Source organism: Lissotriton helveticus, chromosome 5_1 (assembly GCF_964261635.1).
Source record: "Lissotriton helveticus chromosome 5_1, aLisHel1.1, whole genome shotgun sequence".
NCBI lineage: Eukaryota > Metazoa > Chordata > Amphibia > Caudata > Salamandridae > Lissotriton > Lissotriton helveticus.
In genome coordinates this window covers 119,286,199-119,309,365 of record NC_136065.1, presented here as the reverse complement: position 1 = coordinate 119,309,365, position 23,167 = coordinate 119,286,199, and the positions used below count along the sequence as shown (strand labels likewise).

At 47.5% G+C, this 23,167-nt stretch overlaps 1 protein-coding gene across 1 annotated transcript in view; it reads left to right on the top strand.

The window, feature by feature from the left end:
• Positions 1–14,634, top strand: part of FBXW2 (F-box and WD repeat domain containing 2) — a 148,870-nt gene extending 134,236 nt beyond the window's left edge. The window contains exon 8 of the mRNA XM_078641843.1: positions 12,117–14,634. Coding sequence (XP_078497969.1) covers positions 12,117–12,405 — 289 coding nt within the window. The 3' untranslated portion in view covers positions 12,406–14,634. The remainder of the gene's footprint in view (positions 1–12,116) is intronic.
• Positions 14,635–23,167: the final 8,533 nt, after the last annotated feature.

The window sequence follows — 23,167 nt, the reverse complement described above, 5'->3', positions numbered from 1 at the left end:
CTTCTGATTTCTCGGGCACCCCAAGAATACGAACGTTATTACGTCTGGCCCGCCCTTCATAATCGTCCAGCTTGCGTTCCGTGAGGACTCTTGAGGCCTTGAGGTCCCGCACCTCCTGTTGTAACAGGTTCACATCGTCGACCAGGCTGGCCGTCTTGACTTCCAGTGACTTTACCTTCTTGTTAGCCTTTGCGAGATCCGAGCGTATCAGCCCCATCTCTATGGTGACAGTGTCTAGTTTGTTGTCCAGGGTTTCCATCTTTTGTCCCAGGGATGCCTGAATCCCATTGATGGCCGCCATAAGGTCTGTCAGTGTTGGTTCAGTAGGGGCAAGGGTGCCCTCCTCGCCCCCCGACGGGGCATTTACGAGTCCACCGGGGACCCTTTAGGTAAGGTACAGCGATCCAGCTTGTTCGACTGGATGGACCAAGACCCTTTGGAGGACCGAGGCACAGGCTTGTCCAAGTCCGTTCTCGTCGCCATTGCGCCACCCCACACCACGAAGAAGTTGGGCGCCTCCTTGGCCGGCCCGACCCCAGCCGGGGTCCTCTTGGCCGCCTTGGGCTTTGCGGCGCTCTTCTTCACGGCGCTCTTCTTGGCCGCTTTTGACGGCGACTGCCGGCTTCTTCACTCTCTTGGCCGGCGCTCTCTTTGGCCCCCCGGCGGCCCGGCTCACGAAAGCCGCGGCGGTGGACTTCTCAGAGCTAGCCTTCTTTTCCTCCCAGGCGCCTTCTTCTTGCCGGGCCTGCCGCCCTCCATCTGCTACTTGTTGAGTTTACAGGAGCCCGAGGCACCGGTACCCCCAGCTCGCACCAGGGCCCCCCTGTTCACCTGGCTCCTGAGGGCCACCCTGACGTGGCTGTTATGTGTCTCCATGTCGTGGCCGGCGGCGGCCAGCACCTCCGCCTGCGCCCCTGACGCGGGCTCACCTCTGATTCCGGGAAGGCTCGCATGCAATTCGGGCCGGACCGGAGTCGACCAGTCCACGCCCCCGCTATTGACAGACTCCGGGGGGCCTTAGGATCACTCGAGGCCCCGGTCGCGGCACCCGACAAGGCCCCGTCCCTTCAGGCAGTGTATCTCTGCTGCCAAACCAACGAGGCAGCCCGGGAAAGCTCCGGCGGGCGTCGCTTCTGCTCCCGAATCAGGGAGCGGGGCTCTGGCACAGGATGGGCCTCAGGATAGATATCAGGGAACGGAGGTCGGCAGAGCCGAGTCCCTAAGCGGCCATCTTGGTCGCCGGCTTGGCTCCTCCCCCATATGTACCACTTTTATTACTCCCTTATTTTGACCTTTTAGATAGCCACGTTTCCATATTTTACTTTACTCTCCGCCTACACCTCCGCTCCGATCACATTTTCTGACCGATAGGCATTTCTCCTTTGCTCCTTTTTTGAAGGCTCTTACATACTGCCCCCCTCCTAGAATTCTAGACTTCAAGCCTTTCTAGCTTTTTCCTGCCCGCAACCTCAGCCCTCTCGCTATTTTTGTTCTCTCTTCCTCTCTTTATGCATATCTTACTTTTTATTTCATGATCAATATCTTCCCTTGAGCTCTGCAGAGAATTCCTCTTAACCATTAGCAACATAAACTTATGTATTCTGTTGACAACTGTTCTTTGAGAAGGGATACCTTGTGACGTCATGTTTTTATTTTTTACTCTACAGTGCGCTAACACCTCTTTGGTTGAGTGTCACTTTATAAAAATGTAGTATAAAATAAATAAAAGCTTCACACCGGGGAAGATAACATTCCTCCTTCTTCCAGATTATCCCTCGGTAGTAAGAATTCTAAGTAACAAAGCAGTTTGAAAGAGATGGAGAGCAAAATATGATGACTAGTTATTGCAGCAGAGCATTTTAGTGAGTTGTGCACTTTTATTACTATTTTACCATTCTATAACCTTCCAAGATTCAGCTTCAGTTTGAGAATTTAGCTTGAATAGTACTCTGAAATTTAGGAGGAATCTGTGAAATAGATGCAGCGCTCCAGATGCCAAACTGGATTTATTCAAGAATAATGTAATCAACCCTAGCTATCGTGAGCTCCCTACCCGGTTCGGGCCTCAACCTTCTTCTTGGACTGAACCACAACATTTTGTTCAGTCCAAGTTCCATTTGCAGGTGATGGGGCCACCTGCTCTTGTGAAGGAATTTGAGTTATTGTCTTATTTGTCTTTACTTTTAAGTCTGTCATTAGCCAATACCTTTTGATTTTAGTAAACGTATATGTAAAATACATTAACTTATAGGGGCTCTCAGCAAACCCTCAATATCCATTGGTCAATTGTGTCATTCACGTTTTTCTTCCACCCCCTACAGCATACAGCAAAGGCCACTGCGCCAACCAACGTATGTCATTTGCTAACTTCAGTGCGAGCGTCTTGCTCTTTCACAAGGAACTCATCCACACTCAAAGTAGTTCAATTTTCTGTTCTGGGAGTTCTTAGGCTTTTTAAAAACCCAAAAAAATATTTGCTCAGAGCCAATTTTTTTTTTGTTATATTGATAAGAGCCCAATAGATAACCCAACTATAAAGCTTTACAAAAACCATGACAAAACAAGCTTTGACAGCCAAAGGCTGTCAGTCTTTGCTGCACACATCAATTCGCCTAGCCAGTGCTTGTTTTTTCGGGTTGTGATCAAACACTCAGATTTTCAGCAATCGAAAGTTCTTTAAAAAAGTGACCACGAAGGGTATATGATATGCTAAAAGCCTTCTAGTGAAATTGACAAATTTACCCTAGGAAAATATGGTTATTGACAGTGTATTTTGTAAAATTTGTATATTCTACATGAACGGCGCTTGTATTTCAGTTCTTTGGAGAGGGATTTTTCTGTAGTTTTCAGGCACAGAACAAGCTCCTGATAATCATAGGGAAACAGTATTTTCTAGCTGGCGAGATTCTGATCAAATGCTTACAAAAGCTTCATAGTGACTGTTTTTTCAGCCATGCAGGTCGATGATAAAGTTCATCAGTTTGCTGCTTTTAAACTCCACGTAAATGTGTTTGTAGTGTGCCACACATTCACGTTTATCTGAAAGAGACACGTTAGTGATAGATTCCTTACCTTAGAATATCCCCAGGCGTCAGACTGGATCCGGAAATTTTTTGTGTAGCAGTACCCATGTGCGTTGGTAGGCGGCTCCGCGTCCGTCGCCGGTGTCGTGGGTGCCGTGATGACGTCGTCGGAGTACTTTGACGCCGCCTCCGCGTGCTGACGTCAGTTCTTCTTCTTTTTTCCGCGCCAGCAAGCGCTGATCCGGGAAAAAGTGTTACCCTTAGTCTATTTTTGACTAAACTTTTTTGATAATTTTTGATCTGTTTCGAAGTCTGTACGACTCCGACGGTGCCGGTAGGGATGCCCGGGTTCAACCCCTGCGCCGACTGCGACCGACTGATGTCGGTTACCGACCCCCATCGCTGGTGTCTTCATTGCCTAGGCCTCGACCACGACGACAAGGCCTGCTCCGACTGTCGAGCCCTGACATCTAAGGCTAGGTGGGAGCGGTCCCGCAAGCGACTCGAGCTCTGGCAGTCGGCCCCGCGCTGCTCGAGGTGCCAGTCCGCGAGGAGGTCGAGGGGGCGGCCGCGGGGTCGGAGCCACCATGGCTCCGGGAGTCATCCACGGTCTTCGGGCTCCTCAGGTAAGCACAAGAAGTCGAAGAGACGTCATCGCTCTTCTGACTCCCCCCGACGCTCGCACGATGCGGCCGGGGGGTTCGAGCGACACCGCCCACGCTGCTCCGCTGGAGCCGCAGGTGTCGCGGCCTGCTCCATACCCGCCAGTCCCTGGGCAGATCGCGACGCCGGTGAGATTGATGACTTCCTCATGGCCATGCGGTCGCTCGCTCCTCCGTCGGATTCCGCGGCGCCTTCGGGCCAAGCGGTCCCAACTGGGTCCCAACGCGGGCCGGGTTCTTCGGCCCCGGCGCCGTCGGGTGCTCCGCCCCCGGCGCCGACTTCAGTCCCTACGCCGCAGGGCCCCACTGGATCCGGATCCGGGTCGCCGCTGGTCGTCCTCACGACCTCACCGGCGCCGGCCCCAAGGGTGTCGCCGCCCGGCGCCATCCCAGGACGACAGGTGAGCTTGGGGATGCCAGTGGTCTGGACACTTCGCCCGACACTGGTTTTGTCTCCCCTCCTAGCGTGGCTACGGAGGAGGGGGCTGCCTATAGCGTGGTGTTGATGAGGGCGGCCACGGCCTTGGGCCTTGAGCTCCCCGTCGCGGCCGTGAGGACTAACCTCCTCACTGAGGTCCTTAAACCTCAGGCAAGCTCGGCCGAGCCTCTGCTGCCGTTTAATAAGGCCCTATCAGACGCTCTTCTGGGCACTTGGTCCAAGCCCGCCACAGGTCAGCCTGTGGATAGGAAAGTGGCCAGGCGCCACCGCCCGGCTCCGGGCGACCCTTGCTTTCTGTCTACCCACCCCACTCCCGAGAGCCTGGTCATCCAGGCTTCTAATTCCCAGACAGCATTCCCGTCGGCTCCCCCCGACCGGGAATCCAAGAGGTACGAGCAATATGGAAAGAGAGTATTCTCCTCCCTGAGTTTAGGATTGCGGTCAGTCAATACCGCATGCCTCTTGGGCCGCTACACCCTCTCTCTGTGGGATACGGTGGCGGACGTGCTGCCAGAATGCCTGGTGGAGGTCCGGGCTAAACTCGGCCAAGCCCTTGTGGAGGGTCGAGATGCGGCGCGTTATTCCATCCGTTGTGGGCTGGACACTACTGACTCACTGGGCAGAGCGATGGCAACGACGGTGGCGATTCGTCTCTTCTCGGCTGATGTCCAAAACACACTTATGGACATGCCGTTCGATGGCCGTCTCCTCTTTGGCGACAAGGCAGACCATGCGCTTGAGCACTTTAAGGACTCCAGGGCTATGGCCAAGTCCTTGGGCCTCTCGGCCCCGCGCCTGCAAACGGCTGCCTTTCGCTCGTTTTGTGGCAAAGGAAGGGGCGCCCCCATACGTTCTGCCAGCCACGGGCCGCAGACTACCATCCAGCGCAGTGGCGGACGTGGAAACCGCCGTGGCGGCGGTCGGGGACAACGGCGAGGCCAGTCCACGCCTACCCCTGCAGCATCTGCCTCAAAACCCTCCTAGTCCGTGCTTTCAGTCCCATGTGACGCCTGTGGGGGGCAGGGTTCGCCATAACCACCACCACTGGCGCACTGTCACTTCGGACAGGTGGGTGATGCAAATCGTCCGAAGGGACTACTCCCTCCCCTTCGAGGCGTCCCCTCCAGGCATGCCACCACAGTGCCACCGCGTGTCGGGGATCACTTGAGGCTTCTACAGGAGGAAGTTACGGCCCTCTTGGCCAAGGGGGCCATCAAGTGCGTTCCTGGGCCAGAAGTAGGGTGTGGTTGTTACTCCCACTACTTTCTGGTACCCAAGAAGGGCAAAGGGTGCCTACGCCCTATCTTGGACCTACGGAACGTCAACGGCTTTCTCCGGAAGGAGAAGTTCAAGATGCTGACATTGGCTCAGGTCTTAGCTGCCCTAGACCCTGGAGACTGGATGGTAGCATTGGACTTGCAGGACGCTTATTTTCACATCCCCGTCCTGCCGGCCCACCGGCGTTACCTGCGGTTCACGGTAGGCCACAAGTACTTTCAGTTTACCGTGCTCCCCTTCGGCCTTACCAGCACCCCACGGGTGTTGACGAAAGTGATGCCGGTGGTCGCAGCTCATCTGCGCAGGTTAAGGGTTTCAGTCTTCCCCTACCTCGACGACTGGTTGTTGAAGGCGGGCTCGTCCCAGACAGTCGTCGGCCACCTCCAGACTACGGCCGACCTCCTGCACCTGCTGGGGTTCTCCATCAATGTGCCCAAGTCACACCTGTGTCCCTCTCAGAAGCTCCTCTTCATCGGAGCGGTTCTAGATTCGGCGCAGTTTCGGGTTTATCCTCCCAAACAGCGGGTTCGGGATATGCAGGCTCTGATTCTGATCTTTCAGCCTTTATCCCGAGTCTCGGTCAGGTTGACGCTGCGGCTTCTGGGGCTGATGGCCTCCTGCATCCTTCTGGTGCATCACGCCCGGTGGCGGATGCGGGCTCTGCAGTGGGCCCAGCATTAGAGCAACTTGTCCGACCATGTCTTGATCTTGGAGGGCACTGCAAGACAGTTGCAGTGGTGGCTCACGGACCGCGATTGGGTCAGCGGCAGATACCTCTCCCTACCCCAACCGGAGCACGTAGTTGTGACGGACGCGTCCCTCCAGGGCTCGGGGGGCCACATGGGACAGGCGGAGATCAGAGGCCTCTGGTCTCCGGCGGAGTCCCAGCTCCACATCAACCTTCTGGAGCTGCGGGCGATCTGACTTGCACTGAAGGCATTCCTCGCCTCTGTCCGGGGGAGTGTAGTGCAGGTGTTCACGGACAACACCACCGCCATGTGGTACTGCAACAAACAGGGCGGGGTGGGGTCGTGGACCCTATGCGAGGAGGCTCTGCGCCTCTGGCAGTGGCTGGAACATCAGGTTGTGACCCTGGTGGTTCAACACCTGGCAGGTTCTCTGAACGCCAGGGCGGACGAACTCAGCCGTCGGTGCATGATGGATCACGAATGGCGTCTGAACTCGGACGTGGCGCAAGGCCTCTTTCAGCAGTGGGGAGAGCCTTGGTTAGATCTATTCGCCACAGAAGAGAACGCGCAATGTCATCAGTTCTGCGCGTTGGAATTTCCAAGGCGGCACTCGCTCGGAGACGCCTTTCGTCGCGAGTGGAGTTGCGGTCTATTGTACGCCTTTCCGCCTATACCACTTCTGCCCAGAGTGCTGAAGAAGATCAGGCGCGACCGGCCCCAGGTTATCCTTGTGGCCCCGGACTGGGCACGAAGATATTGATATCCAGAGCTACTCAGCATGTCTGTCGATCCCCCGATTCGTCTGCCTCTTCAGGAGGACCTTCTGTCGCAGCAGCAGGGGACCGTCCTCCCCCCGAACCTGTCCAGTCTCCACCTACAAGCTTGGAGATTGAGCGGCGACAGTTGAGGCCATTTGACTTGCCTCCTGAAGTCTGTAATGTCATTCTGGCAGCCAGGCGTCCCACCACAAAGTCGGTATACGCCTGCAGGTGGAACAGATTTGTGGCATTGTGCACAGCAAAGGCTGTGGATCCACTCCCTGCCCCCCTTTCTGAGGTTCTCCTCTTCCTTCTTTCTCTTGCCCAGCAGGGCTCTGCTCTGGGCACTATCAAGGGTTACCTTTCTGCCCTTTCCGCCTTCTTAAGGCTACCTAATCAGACATCTTTGTTCAAGTCCCCAATTGTAAATAGGTTTTTGAAGGGTATCACACACATGTTCCCTCCTGTTCCATTTGTGATGCCTCAGTGGGACTTGAACCTTGTACTTACTTATCTGATGTGCGCTCCCTTTGAGCCACTTCATAACTGTCCTCTCCGCCTTCTTACTCTGAAGACTGCTTTCCTGGTTGCCATCACCTCTGCCAGGAGAGTGAGTGAGTTCCAGGCTCTTTCTTCCAAACCTCCTTTCCTTTTTGTCCATCCGGACAAAGTTGTGTTGCGGACGCGACCCTCTTTCCTGCCCAAGGTAGTCACAGCCTTCCACGTCGGGCAGTCCATCACCTTGCCCACCTTCTTTCCGCCTCCCTCGAAAGAGGAAGAGAGGCTCCACCGTCTGGACCCAAAACGTGCGCTCTCATACATTCTGGATCGCACACGCCAGTTCAGGGTGGATGACCAACTCTTTGTTGGTTACGTGGGTGCTAAGAAGGGACGGGCGGTGCACAAACGGACCATCTCTCGGTGGATCGTGTTGTGCATCCAGGCATGCTACTCTTTGGCTAAAAAGGAACCTCCTGTTGGGCTGAGGGCCCATTCCACTCGGGCCACGGCGACTACTACTGCCCTGGGCCGGGAAGTCCCCTTGCAGGACATTCGTCAGGCAGCTACGTGGGCCTCCGACACAGCAGGTGGGGTTTTTAGAGTTTCAGATAGACTGGGCGCGCTACCTAGTGTTAACGTTTAGTGAAGAAGAAAGACTAGAATAGGGAGGTGATGCGTACAGGCGGGCGGAAGAGACCCCTTAACCGCTCTAATGTAAGCTAGAAATCCAACCTACAAGACAATGAAATGCTGCAATGCCCTCGCACACACAAGAAAAAGTATCACAATACAGTAGGCAAGGTCTACAGAGACATTCTATGTGCAGAGCCAGACAGACAATAGTGTACAGTATCCTTGGAAAATGAATGTAGATTTTATTGATTCCACCCGGTTGTGGAATCAATAAAATCTACATTCATTTTCCAAGGATACTGTACTGTATACTATTGTCTGTCTGGCTCTGCACATAGAATGTCTCTGTAGACCTTGCCTACTGTATTGTGATACTTTTTCTTGTGTGCGCGAGGGAATTGCAGCATTTCAGCTACGTGGGCCTCGCTGCACACGTTCGCAAGACACTACTGCCTGGACAGCCAAGTCCGGGGGGATGGCTTCTTTGGCCGTTCCGTCCTCCAGGACTTTCTGGTGTGATTATTGGTTCGCCTACCCACCACTGGGGTTGGTATTGCTGGGGTATCTATTCTAAGGTAAGGAATCTATCACTAACGTATCTCTTTCACAGACTACAAGTTACTACTTGTGTAACGATATATCTGTAAGAGACATTAGTTAGTGATAGATTCCTTACCGACCCACCCATCCTCCCCGTTCTGCGAACCGATATCTAGGGTTACGGTCATCCCCTTTCAGGGCCCTAGTTTCATGGCACCAGTGTTGGTTTTTATCATGGCTCTGCGTTTCTGGTGCGGAAAAGCTGTGTATAAGAACTGACGTCAGCACGCGGAGGCGGCGTCTAAGTACTCCGACGACGTCATCACGGCGCCGACGACTGATGCGGAGCCGCGGACGACGCCTACCGACGCGCATAAGTACTGGTACGCAAAAAAAATCCGGATCCAGTCTGACGCCTGGGGATATTCTAAGGTAAGGAATCTATCACTAACTAATGTCTCTTACAGATATATCGTTACACAAGTAATAACTTGTGCGTTTTGTCTTGCTGGAGATACGAAATCATTTTCGTAAAGCCTGCATGTACAGTGTGGAGTAATTTTCAGATTTTGAACAGCTGCTATGAATACCCTCTTAATTCTCTATCAGCATATCCCTAAACTAACTGGTAGAATGCCTTCTGTAAATTACTAATCAGTAATTGGTGAAAATACCTTGTTTTGTGTTAGTTCAAATAATCTATTCACTCACCTATCCCACTTGAGCTTTCTACCCAGAACCTTTGTTGACTCATCTACCGCTGCAGCTTGCTGTGCTGTACGATTATAAGTCTGTGGGTCTCCCCTTTTCAGGAGGTTTCACGTGCAACTTTTTTGCTCGAGATGCAGCTTGCACTTTAAACCCTGGTTTCCGTTCAACCCAAAGTGGATCGATCATGTTTTGGTCTTTAAGCCTCAACTGTCAGAGTGACCTGCACATATGATCTTCCAGTCTGTCTCTGACGGCATCCTGCACACCGCGGGGACCCACTGGAATACAAGGTCGTGGTCTCATCTACTAACCTCTGCGCTGCCATCTGCAGTGGTCATGCCCCACTTTATCCCATAGATACTTTACATCATCAGTGCTCACTCACTGTAGTCTTTTATACTTTGGTCATCGTCTCTTTCCCTGTACAAATCTGGGGTGAAACACAATGAACCAGTGATGCCAGTTACTCATTTTGTCCCAGTGTTGTGCGGGATCATTGGCTTTGGGTAATGGAGATGACGTGCCCATGCAGTTGCTTAGTGGAGTCAATGAATTAATTCTCTGTACCTTTCCCTGGCAGCTTTCCTTGTAATGTATGTTCAGCTTTCACTCCAGTGTTCCGAGTTGGTAATGCTGAATTTAATTGATAAGCCCTTTTTGCTGGATTCAGTGCAGCTATCTGCATGAACCAACATAGTTGATGAAAGACAGCAAGCTGTCCAATTTGGTTTACCCCTTGATGCCTCACTACGGACTAAGAAATGAAGTTTAGTATTATCTTTATTATTTTGAATCCAGAAAGCTCTCACTGACACCAGCTCCAACTAGTAATCCGCCTTGCAGCGTGGCTTACTCTTTTTTGTTGTACCATGGGAATTGGAATATGATCACCTTTTTTCATCCACTAGTCCCTGCCCCATAACATGGTAGTTATTGATCTATGTTTTGTTCTTTTTCCTCTATCCTTTTTTTTCCCTACCAATCAAGTAGTATATACATCATCACTTCAGCTTCATACCACGCATGTCATACAATCAGCTGTTAAGCGCTCTGACATACGTAAATCACATGTTTACTGAAGAGCCATGAGGGGCACGCCTGCTTTGTGTCTGCTCCATTGGTACGAGGTCCCTCTGGAAGCACCTGTCTGATATAGTCCTTGCATTTACATAGAGCTTCAGTCTCCTGAAAAGGTGTACATTTGTGGGCGAGTAACATTCTACTTTATTTGAGTGCCCTAGTTGTGCTCTTAGCCTGTTTTTGTAGCTGATCCTCGTGTTTAAAAAAAAAAAAAGGAGAGGTAAGATGCTTAAGCATGTGTGGCATGTTTATGGATGGATGGAAAGTGCGTGAGTGCAGGGAGGCCTATGTAGCAAGTGTTTTGGTATAGTACTCGAGTGGGAGAGGCTGTGCATGCAGTGTAGCTGCATAGGCATAGCAGCATGCACATATGGGAGTGATTGAAAAGTGTCAGAAAAGACTCTTCCCATGTGGAGGTCACCCTCCCAGGCCCTTAATAAGTGGTATGTGTAAACCCGGGGAATATAGTAGCACAAAGTTGCTAAATCTGGTTTCCCTGCTCCCAGGAGACTTGTTCTAGCAGGTACCTTCTGTCACAGTCCAGGATAGGGACGTGAAGCCCCAAGAAAAGAGGGTGCCGCGAAGTCTAGACTCTCACGTGGAGACTTGCACAAGTCAAGGCCATCATCTAGATGCATAGGTACAAACCTGCTAGTGCATTGAAGTGTTTAGAGCTGACCTTCAGTTTGGTGCTGTTGGAAGAGTGGCAACCACACTGGCATACTCAGAGCGGTCATGGCGATCTAGAACACTTACTGCACAGGCTGGATAGCTCTCGGAAAGCTAGTGGATCATAGCACAACCTCTACATAATTTGACATATCCCTACAAGGTCAAACGATTGGTGAATGATGCAGGACACCTTTTAGTTTCCAAGTATAGAAAGCCATTGCGCCCTGTTTTGGTTTAAAATATTTGTAATGGTGTATTTTTGAGAAGGGCTTAGAGAGCACTAGTCCTTTTCTTCTATACATTGTCTCCAACGCTGGCTGTCAATTAACTCCTATTTTTCTTTCAAAATATATATTGTATGTTGATGCCACCCCGATCTATATCAGTCATTTCTTTTCTTAAGTCTCTTCCACCCCCTTTGGAATGAAGTCAGCTTGCATTGCCTTCTAATGTTTCTGAAAAAGGATAAAAAGTTGCTTGCATGTATTTTCATGAAATTCGGAAACATCCCCCTTCTGAATGGAGTTGTAGTGTGGCATCCTACCTACTTCACTGGGCTAACAAAATGAACTGGGGAAGCATCTGCCACAGTGGTGCATGCAGGTGGCACCTTTCTTGCTTTAAAACGAAAATGCAGAGTTACTTAATATGAGGTTGCATGCTTAGGCAAACAGTTTCCGGTAAATTTTTCTCTTTTAAAAGTCCTAGTTTAAAAAATGTTTGGGCAGAAATGGTGGACTGTGTACTTTTAGCTGTTGTTTATTTTTTTCTATTTATTAATGTCATCTATGTTTATTTAACTTTAATAAAAGATATCAAAAAATAAAATGTTGCCTACCCAGTAATTGTGTTTTTTTTCTAGCTAGGACAATTAATTTATCTTGGTTAAAAACAGTATTTTGATCTCCCGCATATATGCAGAGATACTCCAGTGTTTATTATGCATGAACATAATATTAATGTGCTCTATCCGGAGCTCGTGTTACAGGTCGATATTTTTCCTCATAATTAATGGTTGGTCATCGAAATACATTTGCAAAACAAACTGTTAACTAATTTGCCATATTTAGGTTAACATTATTGGCCCTTGAATTGAATCATGGTTTTACCCAAACATTTTTCTTTCCTAGAATCATCAAGATCCCAGATTCCGCCAACCTTTCTTTGCTCGGCTTTGGAGAGGTGTTTGCCCTTTTATTCGATAACCACAACCTCTATATAATGGACTTGAGGACAGAGCAATTGATCAGCCGCTGCTCGCTGCCGGAGTACAGGAAATCCAAACGAGGTTCAAGCTTTTTGGCAGGTGAAATCTCTTGGCTAAACGGACTGAATGGAGAAAATGACGCAGGACTTGTTTTTGCCACCAGCATGCCTGACCATAGTATTCACTTGGTCCTGTGGAAAGAGCCCGGCTGACGCGGCATGGAGAGAAGAGCAGAACCCTTATTTTTATGGAACAATGGTGCTTCTTGTTTCAACAGTGTCCACGGAAACAGACTTTGCATGAACCAAAGTTGCACACATTATGGTATGATCATGCAATGCACAATCATTTACCTTAAAACGTGACTTGGGGACAGGAGACAGGTCGTTTGGTTTATTTTATTGACAGAGTGCGAGTTAGCATGCTCACGTTTCATAGCTGAAATCCTTTTTCTTCATGTTTTATTTACTTGATATTGCGGTAAGTGCTGGACTAAAACAATGCGAACTGTGTGTTAAAGGACATTCGGCTGTTATACTGAAAATAAACAAGCTTACCAGAAATCCTCATTTGCAAAATATTAGCATTTGATTCCTCACTGGCAGTGCACCTTATTTTCCCTAGTAGAATCGGAAGGTAAATCTCTACAAACATTTAGTCAAAATTAGTTTTTACACATTTGCTTTCCTTAAGTTCATTCTTTGACAGATTTTAAAACTGTTTGATGATGGATCGCGCTTTTTTAATTTATAGAGGGAAAAAATGTACCTTTGTACACTTTTGTTATTCTACAATACTTCTCCGTAGAAGAGCTTTTTATTCTCTATTCTTTTTTTTAGCATTTTAGAAAATGTGTTTACAAGGTTTTAACGTTCATGCTGGTTCATTAATTGAACTTTAAACTGAGCAATGCGTTACATGCGCCCTTTTCCACCCAGGTGAACAGTCATACGTCCATTCTTACACTAGGCTAAGCTTTCATATTTAACTAAACAGCCATAGCGATTCACTGTCATAAAAACTGTCATTTATTTAGCCAATCAGTAGTGAATTTGAGCAAAATACGATTTATGGCAGGCATTTGGAGAAAATCTTTGCCTTCAAGTAGCTGTTAAAAATCCTCCGCCATCAGTGTGCATCTTAAAATGGCATGGCCTTAAGCTCAGTTAGAGTGAAAAACTCGACCCGGGGTTTGGTTATTCCTTGGGTGGAAAGTGGTACTAGCACGACTGGAATGTGAAAGTCAATGGGTCGTGTTAAATTCAAACAGAAATATGCAATTTTATTAAAATTGACCGTCTTCTTGCACTGTATACTGTGCTAGAATTGTTAATTTATGCAGTGCATATTTCACGTGGACTTCCTCGTTCAGTGCTATGAGCTAAAATTGAAGTAACGTTTGCACGCTTCTTCTCAAATGCCCAAGCAGATTTGGCACTGTTTGGAAGCGTTCAACCCTCAAACATGCGGGCTTCCATCATAGCAAAGTGTTATGAACCTTGTCTGCTGAAGGATCTCTAAGGACTCCACTAAAACACGTTTGTCACAAAAATCAAATCTACACAGCAACGTTATGCACAGAAATGCACATACACTTCCATCTAGTTGGTGGTCTCATGTTCTCCCAAAATATTAAGTAGAATTTGCTATTGTATAAAATTGTTAGAATTGAAGGACTGAAGTACATAAAGTAGTTTTGATTGGAGTAAAAGAACATTCTGTCGGCATGTGCAAAGACTTTGCAGAAAAGAAAGTTCGAACTGAGTCAGGCTCAAGTGACGACCCAGGGAAGCCCCCAGCTGGTGAGCAGCTTTGAGCAGCTGCATTGTCCTTTAGTCGATCCCAAAGGTTGTATTAACACTGAGTTCACTTTTTTGGGTCAAGGTTTTAAGATTCTTTAGCTAATTCAGATGTGGAAGAGTAATTTTACCATATAAAGAACTTGGGAAGCAGCGCTCTTTCTAAGGTTAATTCGTACAGTGAGAGCTTGTGCGTGCTGCTTCTGTGTTTTATTTTTGATGAACATTTACAAATGGTTAGGGAATTATTACAGGATTTGGTCACTGGATGTTAAAACGCAGATTACCAGGAGGAACCTTGACATTAATTGAAGAAAGTGATTGTTTTCCTACGTAACCTGAACTTAAATTGCTAAGAAAAAAATGTAAACTTGCATTGTACTTCTCTTTATAACCAGCTTTATTTTTTTAGAGCGCACTGTAAAATATGTCGAAACATTTTGGCAAATATTTTTTAATATTAGACATAATAGTTGTTCACAGGTCATGATATGTTTAATCAATTTCATAATGAAAAGTGTATGCTTCACAAACTAAATGATATGCTTTAGACGGTCATTTCAAAGTATGGCTACATACTGTGTTTCTCTGGGTCTTTATTTTTTATACAATTTAAAAATATAAGGTTGCTTGTTGATTTAATGACTATGTGCTTTACTTCTCTAGCTTTGACTTGTGTGGTTTGCTTTTGAGTGCAGTTTGCTCTAAGAAAGAAAAAAGTATTGCCCTGATAATACTTGGGGCTCCCAGTTTTTTTGGTATTTTTTTTTGCCATTTCCGTCTGTATTTATCCATATTTATTTTTTGTGCATTTTATCTGAATTTATCCATTTTATTTTTGCCACAAGTAAAAGACAACGCTGCAGCTAGTATTTTGCCACATTTATTTAAATTGACAATGTACACATGCACCTGTTTGTTATTGGTCAACAGAATACATTCATCTGAAAACTTTGCCATTCTCAGAATGTCCCAAATATGCCTAAAAGTGCTATCAAAAGCCATTTGTCTGAGAGCTTTGCAGTTTCTGTCATTGGCACAGAGTGCCGCATCCTCTCCCACACAAAACACCATACTACCCCACTGAGAGAAACTCACACGGCCTTCAGCTACAACCCAATTGTGTCCCACTATAAACACCTGGAAGCAACTCAATTCAAATTATGCATTAAACAATAGTAATATGCTGCCTGAAAAAGCATGTCTGTCTGTGCCCAGCACTGCTTTCTAAACGGCATGTTATCGTTTTTGAATTGGGAAAAATATCAGGATTGTCCTTACCCTGTCACAGATTGCACTGTGAGGATGGCTTGCACTTTACTGTTTCCTTATAATTCCATGGTTATTAATATTTTAGTTTTTGCCATTGTCAGCTTGAGATCCCGACAGCAATTCTGGCCTGACACAGGGGCAAGGGATGCACTAAGAGAATAAAGAAACACCATTTTAACAGCACAGGCTTGACTGAACCCTGTTCACAGTAGCGTATAAAAAAGCCAAATTCCAAAACAAAAGGAACAGGGAGAAACACATTAGGTAATTTTCGTTTGTTTACTTGACATAAAAATGCACCTAGTTAGACTGGTATCTCAGAGATTGAGAGGTTCTTTCAGGACTCAAGCAAGCCTCCACATTAACAGCAATTCAAAGTATTAGGTACACATGGATTAGGGACTCCAATCTAATTTAGCAATAAGTCTGATCTCAGCACAATCATAAGAACTCCTGTTGTGTTGGCTATATTGACACCCCCTGAGGTGATTTAGATTCACTAGTGAAATCAGTGCTGTTTCCATCTAATTAATTTAAGTGAATAACTTTTAGCATTTAGAATTAAATTAAGTGTAATAAACTATACTATACTAGTGGTCTCTTCCCTAAAATAATAATGTTTTGTTTTAAGTGCAGAGCACTTGAAGCCTTTATTGTAATGTCATCTACCAGGTTGAGATTCCACAGTCTTTGAGGAGAAGCTGGGATGTAGGAGGCAGTGTTGAAACACAATCCAAAGATGCTGAATATTTAAACCTTATAATTCAGCAGGATGAAAAGCAGGTGTCAAAGAGAAGGTTAAACATCCAGGGTGCATATTGTGTGTAGTGTTTGCCTTTATAAGCATAATGATCAGTTTATGCACCCTAAATGTCAACATCGCATTAGCTCAGATGTGCTTACTATATGTTCTTATCAGTTCCCTACCTCTAAGTCCAGAAGATCAGGAACCACCCATCAAAACCAACCAGAATCCACTCTGGTAGCAAATCCGATCAGCCTGAGCCTATAGAGATATTCAACGGTTTTCAAATCTCTTAATACTTGGGCCTGAACCACACTGTTTTTTGGATGATATTCTACCTTGTAGAATTGGAACTAAATAAGTTCACGTGATCTACCTCTCCTTTGGGCATATCATGAGCTTTGTAAAAGTACAATTGTAGCCTCTTTGTTCTGCATAAATCAGAGGTGCCTTGCTTATCTGACAAAGTATATTTTAAAGTGCGTATGTTCTGACTTTATTCTGTCTTTTTTTTGTAGTGACTGAAGCCCATCAGTAGAAATTTGCTTGTCTGATTTTTTGACACAGAAAATCCCCAAAAATATGTGTGTGCGCGTCGGTGCGTGTGATGCAAATGTGTTTGTGATTTTTAAAACATAGTTAAGAAATGTTTATTTCTCGTTTCAGATGACTATCTTTAGCGTGGCTCATGAGCTTTTACGATATTTGAAGGTAAAATGGTTGTGATCAAGTGGAAATGTGCAGAATTATGCAGTTCTTGTGTCTATTTTTTGAGAGAACTTCCATCAATTGGAAGCTGTACACAACTATACTAAAAGACTCATTATCTTGATTGGTTTTTTCTCACCCCATAAATACTGATAACACCAGAGGTGATACTTACTCTGTGAGCAATTATCATACCATCCTGTTTTGCAACTCTGCTGGAGCACGGCAGCACCACAAAATGTGCTAGTATTTTCCAGTTTTTAAATATGAATACAGACAAAGGAAAACTTGTTTTCCGTCTGTATTTATATGTAAAAATCTGTTTAAACAGAAAACCGGGAGCCCTAATAATACTCCATCTATACATGACGAATGAAAGGTGTCTCAAACACAAATTCTACAACAGTCCAAAATAATTGCGGTGGAGCCTTGAAAGACAGACTAAGACATGTCAGCAGTGATCTGACTTAAAAGTATTTATAGCTGTAGCAGGTGGTCCTTTTAAATGTTTGTAAAGGTTTCAGAAGAAATCATATTTACTGGTTTTTAGCCATTTCACATTGTCGAGCTCCACTGAATCGCTGTTAGAAGCAGGGGACCTTAGCTAATCATTTTCTGCAATATAAACCTCAAACAAAAATACAGAAAATTTACACGGTGGAGCGGCTCTTCCTAGAGGTCTATCCACTGCTGGAAACTCTCCCCCCGGCCTGTCGCAATGTGATCCAGATATGGAGAAGTGTTTCGAAGTCCATGGTTTAGTGGGATGTGCTGACGTGCGAGACGCCCCTCTGGCAGGGCACATGCGTCCGATCGGTCGCGGCTTTGCCCTGGTTCTGTTGGTGGGATACAATAGGGATCTCGACACTGGGTGATGTGATGCGCGGTCCCACACTTAAATCCTTTCAAAGGCTGCAGGAGGAGTTTGACCTACACAAATTCCAATTCCATAAATATCTCTAGCTGCGCCACGCTCTGTCACTCCTGATTAAAAATCTTACGACACTGCCAGAATTACATCCCCTGGATGGTAAACTGGGTGATCTGGGGGAACACAAAATCCGTCACCTCTATCAGACATTGACCACACATACTAAGACAAACCTGCACCGGACGCGGGCAGCATGGGAGGCGGATGTCGCGACCCTTTCTCATGACTACTGGACCAAGGCTCCTGCCAGTCCTAGGGGTTCAGCAGTGTCATCTAGATATAGACTGATACAGTTTAAGTACCTGCATTGGGTGTACTATACCCACCTCCGTCTATGGAAGATGGGGGCTATTCCATCCCCCACATGCCTCAGATGCCAGTCAGAAGACGGATCCTTTTTACACATGGTCTGGGGCTGCACGGCGTTACGTCATTTTTGGTCGGGAGTACTTTCCTGCCTGGAGCAGGTTCTGGGGTGGGACCTCCCAGCTGATACACGCCTGACCGTCCTCCATAGTACTGATGACATAGGGGGAACATATATAAAAGACACCTACTTTTTCTGGGACTCACACGGGCCAAGCGCGACACAGCCCAACAATGGAAGCCTTCTTCTCCCCCCGGGGTGGTGGCCTGGAAATACGCATTAGATAAATGTATGTCTGCCGAAGTGGCGGTGTTTCAGGCCAAGGGTTGCCCGCAGAAGCATGGGAAAATCTGGACTGCATGGTAGCGGGGAGTTGATCTTTCTATCTTTCTATCTTTTCCACGTCCACGAATCAAGATCTCATAGACAGACTCACCATTACATAAGATGGAGATGCGATCATATGTATGTATGCCTGTTTCTCCAGTATTAGGGTGTCTTTCATAGATTCACATGCTTGAATATTCCCCGTCGTCGGAGTGGGAGTCCCACGGTAAATAAAATAGCAATAATATACTATAAATATATATATATGTAACAACATAAAACCTGAAATATGGACCAGAAAAAAGGCATAACCTGCCTACACATATTTCTACATAGGAATGCATGGGAAAGAAAAAAACCATATGCAGTCTATCCCTGTCATTATGTTGGTCCAAACTGCAGCCAATCAGGCGACAGCAACCCTCTAGAACCTTCTCCTCAGAGCACAGCACCTCAGATTTTGTACCGGACGTCGTGTGTAAGTGAGTCTCTCTGAGCTCTGCTCAGTTTTCTCTTTTCAGGTTTTTCCTCGTTCTTCAACATGTCTACAAGTAAGAAGTCTCTTTTCAGAGCTTGTTCTTCCTGTGGGAAGCTAAGACTTTTTTCAGAGGACCCACACAGTAAGTGTATTTACTGTCTTTACCCGGACCATGAGGTGGGGAGCTGTAAGTTCTGTAGAACATTCTCCACAAAGACTTTAAAGGACAGGGAAGGCCGTTTACTCCTCTGGCTTCAAAGACTTAAGGATAATGTACTTTCTGATGCTGAAAGTCTTATTTCGGCCATTCCCAAGCAGCCTCCAAACGTGGTAGTGTGCAGGAGTTGCCTTCTCCATTCTAAAAAAAGAAGATTATTTCTCTTTCCTTGGCCCCTGCGGTGTCTTCACCACTTCCTACCACTTCTGGGCCCACGAGACCTGGCTCTCAGGCTCCTGCTGCAACTTCCTCAGGTTTTTCTGTGAAGAAAACTGATTTTCCGTCGACGACGGTGTCGTCTACAGTTCCGTCGACGAGATTTTTGGCTGTCTCTGGGTCGAAATCTACGACGACAGTCACGACGACGCTTGCTTCTGGATCGTCTACAGCCCCTTCGTCGACGTCCTCGTCGTCGATGAGGGTAATTCTCAGTTCTAAGACGGTGTCGTCGATTATTCCAATTTCATCGTCGTCGACGAAGAAGCCTCCGCCATCGACAGTTAGATCATCGTCGACGAAGAGTGTTAAAATGCTGGTTTCGTCGACGCCTTTCACGACGAGTGTTCCGTCGACGAGTGTTCCGTCGACCGCTGCTCCGTCGACGAAGAAGATGAAGACGAAAGTCCCGTCGACGTCTGTCGACGAAGGTTCTGTCGGAGGCACCATGGCCGTCGACGACGTCACCGTCGACAACAGCCTCATCGACGAGGTCACCGTCAACGACGGTTTCGTCGAAGAAAACCGAAAAGACCACAGCATCGTCTATGCTGACAACAGCACCATCGACGGAAAGATTGCCGTTGACGAGGGAATCTCAAAAAGTAGAAAAGACAGCTCCGTCTACATTTGCCTCTCTACCTTTATTGCCGCTGTCTTCCAGCAGTTTAGCCAATGATGACACTGTTCAAAAAAGTAGTATGGTTCCAAGTAATCAGCTTGCACTGCCTGGAGATGCACTGCCTCCCTCACCTTTGTTTGCTACAGACTCAGATCAAGAGTCTGAAGAGGATGTACATGAATCTTTCACTGAGGCTCATAGTCCATCAGATTTAATCATAAAATGTCAAGAGTTCAGTAATGATGAGGAGGAGCAGTATGGCCAACAGGATGAGGTTCAGACTCAAATTCCGACTGCGACGTTACCTTTGTTGCTTATCTCTAACCTCCAAAGTATGTTAGACGACTATAATAGGCGTTTCCCACCATCACCACAAGTGCCTACAGTTCCTTCAGTCTTAACCCCTATTACGGAGCCGTCAGCTGCTCCTTCCTTACCTCCACCACCTGCTGCCATTCAGAGACACACATCAATTCAAGTGCACGCAACTGTGTATCCTGATGATGACGAGGAGAACCCTCCTGAACGCGAAGATGGGGAGGTTACAGATGTGGATGGTGATGATAATATGGCGGAGTGGGATGACTATCGGGCACAAACACCATCCCCAACTCAAGTGACGCCAGGGGATTCTCCTCCGGTGGATATTGCAAGCTTCCATCAGTTAATGGACAGAGCGGCTCAGCGTTTTAAGTTACCACGAGTCCAAAGAGAGGAAGATTGTTTCCTTTGATTTCAAGAGTCAGCCATTCAAACAAATTCATACTGTTCCAATTATAGATTTCATCTGGGCTGAAGGGGTAAAACTAATGAAGACGCCAAATTCTTTGCCGGCCCAATTCCCACGATTAGAAAAGAAATATAAGGCGCCGGTCGGATCGCCAGCATGCCTCATTAGCCAGCCGAAGCCAGATTCAGTTGTTACACAGGCAGCTCAGAGGGGATCCCGGAATCCTGCATCCACTATTACAGCGCCTCCGGACCGTGAGGGCCGTCGCCTTGATGCTTTAGGGCGCAAGTTCTCGTCGATGTCTTCCACTACAGTGAGAGCAGCTAATGCTATGGCCATCTTGGGTCGATATGACCACCAAATTTGGGCAGATATGACCGCCTATGTGGCGTTGCTTCCGGATGCTTCCAAGGCAGAAGCATTGCAACTTCTTCAGGAAGGAGAAAGAACGTCTGAAGAATTGATTGATTGTGCAGTAGATGTAGCCTGCACTGGATTCCGACAGCTCGCTGGAGCGGCTGTCTTACGTAGGCAAGGTTGGTTGCGCTCCACCTCCTTTCCGTCAGGAATTTCAGTCTACAATTTTCGATATGCCATATGATGGCAAATCACTCTTTGGAGCACACATTGATGAGGCGTTACAATCTATAAAAAAGGACACGGACACTGCACGTGCCTTGGGAACTCTTCAATTTAAGATACAGCCCTTTCGGGGTGCTCGAGGACGAGGCACCAATTCCAATTTTCGAGGAGGAAGCAATCAATATCGCTCCTATAACCAAACCAACTAGCAGTCGTCACGCTAATAGCCGGCCAAGACCTATAGAGGGAAAACCTCTTAGAGAGGATCTTCTAATAAACAACAATAACTTTAACCCAGCAGATTGGAGGTCGAATCTCCCTGTTTGGTTCTCAATGGTCCTCCATGACCACGGACCGTTGGGTGCTAGACATTGTAGAAAAAGGCCATGCATTGGAATTCGTCAAAATCCCTCCTCCAACTCCACCTTCCGGGCCGCCACCTCCGCACCTCAAGGAACTTTTCCAACAGGTTCAACTTCTGATTCAGAAGGGTGCAGTAGAGGTAGTGCCAAAGTCTCAAAGAGGGAAGGGGTTTTATTCCAGTTTCTTCCTAATCGTCAAGAAGAACGGGGAATGGAGACCAATATTGGACTTGAGAGCGCTAAACCAATATCTCAAAAGTCAATCCTTCCGCATGCTAACGCTTACAGAGATCTTGCGTTTGCTCTTAGCCGGAGATTTCATGGCTACTATCGACCTCCGAGACGCCTACTTCCATGTTCCTATACTCCTACGTCATCGGAAGTTTCTGCGATTTCAGGTGGGGCAGCAACATTTCCAGTTCAGAGTATTGCCATTTGGCCTTCGTTCCGCCCCTGGAGTTTTTACCAAGATGTTGGCTCCTGTAATGGCCTATCTATGCCTCCAAGGTGTCCAGATATTCCCATATCTCGACGATTGCCTCCTGAAATCGCAGTCTCGCGCACCGCTGCTCCGCCATACATCCCTTTGTCAGAGGGTGTCTCGCTCCTTGGGTCTGTCTCTCAACCTAGAAAAGTCCCAATTACGCCCTACTCCTTGCAAGGATTTTCTAGGGGCCACATTGGATACCACGCTGGAAAAAGCATTTGTGTCCCTGGAACGTCAACAAAGGATTCTTCGTCTAGTATCTCTTCTACTATCAAAGCAGTACGTTTCAGTTCAGCTGCTGAAGTAATTTCTGGGGATGACGTCATCCCCAGAATTGGAGAAGTGTGGCTCACTGGTTAGAGGAGGCAGACCTGAAGCAGAGGTCAGACCCGGGACCAGGGTTCAATTCCCGACGCGGCAGGGTCTTGAGCCCAAATATCCACGGACTCGATAATTCTCGTTTCGGTGCCTACTTGAATCACGGGTTCACACTCTGCAGCTCTGGGCATTAGCCTGCTTAATCTCCACTACGGCCCTCCCGCGGCGGGATGCCTGGCTTTCACCTTGGGGATGCCCAGTACGGGTATCTCCCAGGGAAAAAAGCCAGGACGGGTTCCCAAGGCAAGCGCCGAGATGCCTACGGGTAATCGAGCGCTATATAAGAACGCATAATAATAATAATAATCGTGCATCGCACTCATCCCACATTGCAGACTGCGGACACGTCCCATTCAAGAAGAATTAGATGGACAGTGGCGTCAAGTCACCGGATCCTTCAACGATCTAATTTGTGTCGACTCGCATGAAAACAGCGCTCCAATGGTGGACACAGCCAGTAAATCTTGCAGCAGGGACGTCATTCCTATCTATCACTCCAGATCTCACGCTTACGACGGTTGCATCTTTGGAGGGATGGGGGGGCACACCTCCAAGACCTGTCCATAAAAGTGGAAAATGGACTCTGCCTCAGAAAGCCTGGCACATCAACAAGTTGGAGCTCATGGCTATATTTCTAGCGCTCAAGTCTTTTCAACCCGTGCTGCAAGGAGAGTCTGTCCTTATACAAACAGACAACACAACCTGCATGCATTACATAAACAAGCAGGGCGGAACAAAATCTCCGGTACTGTC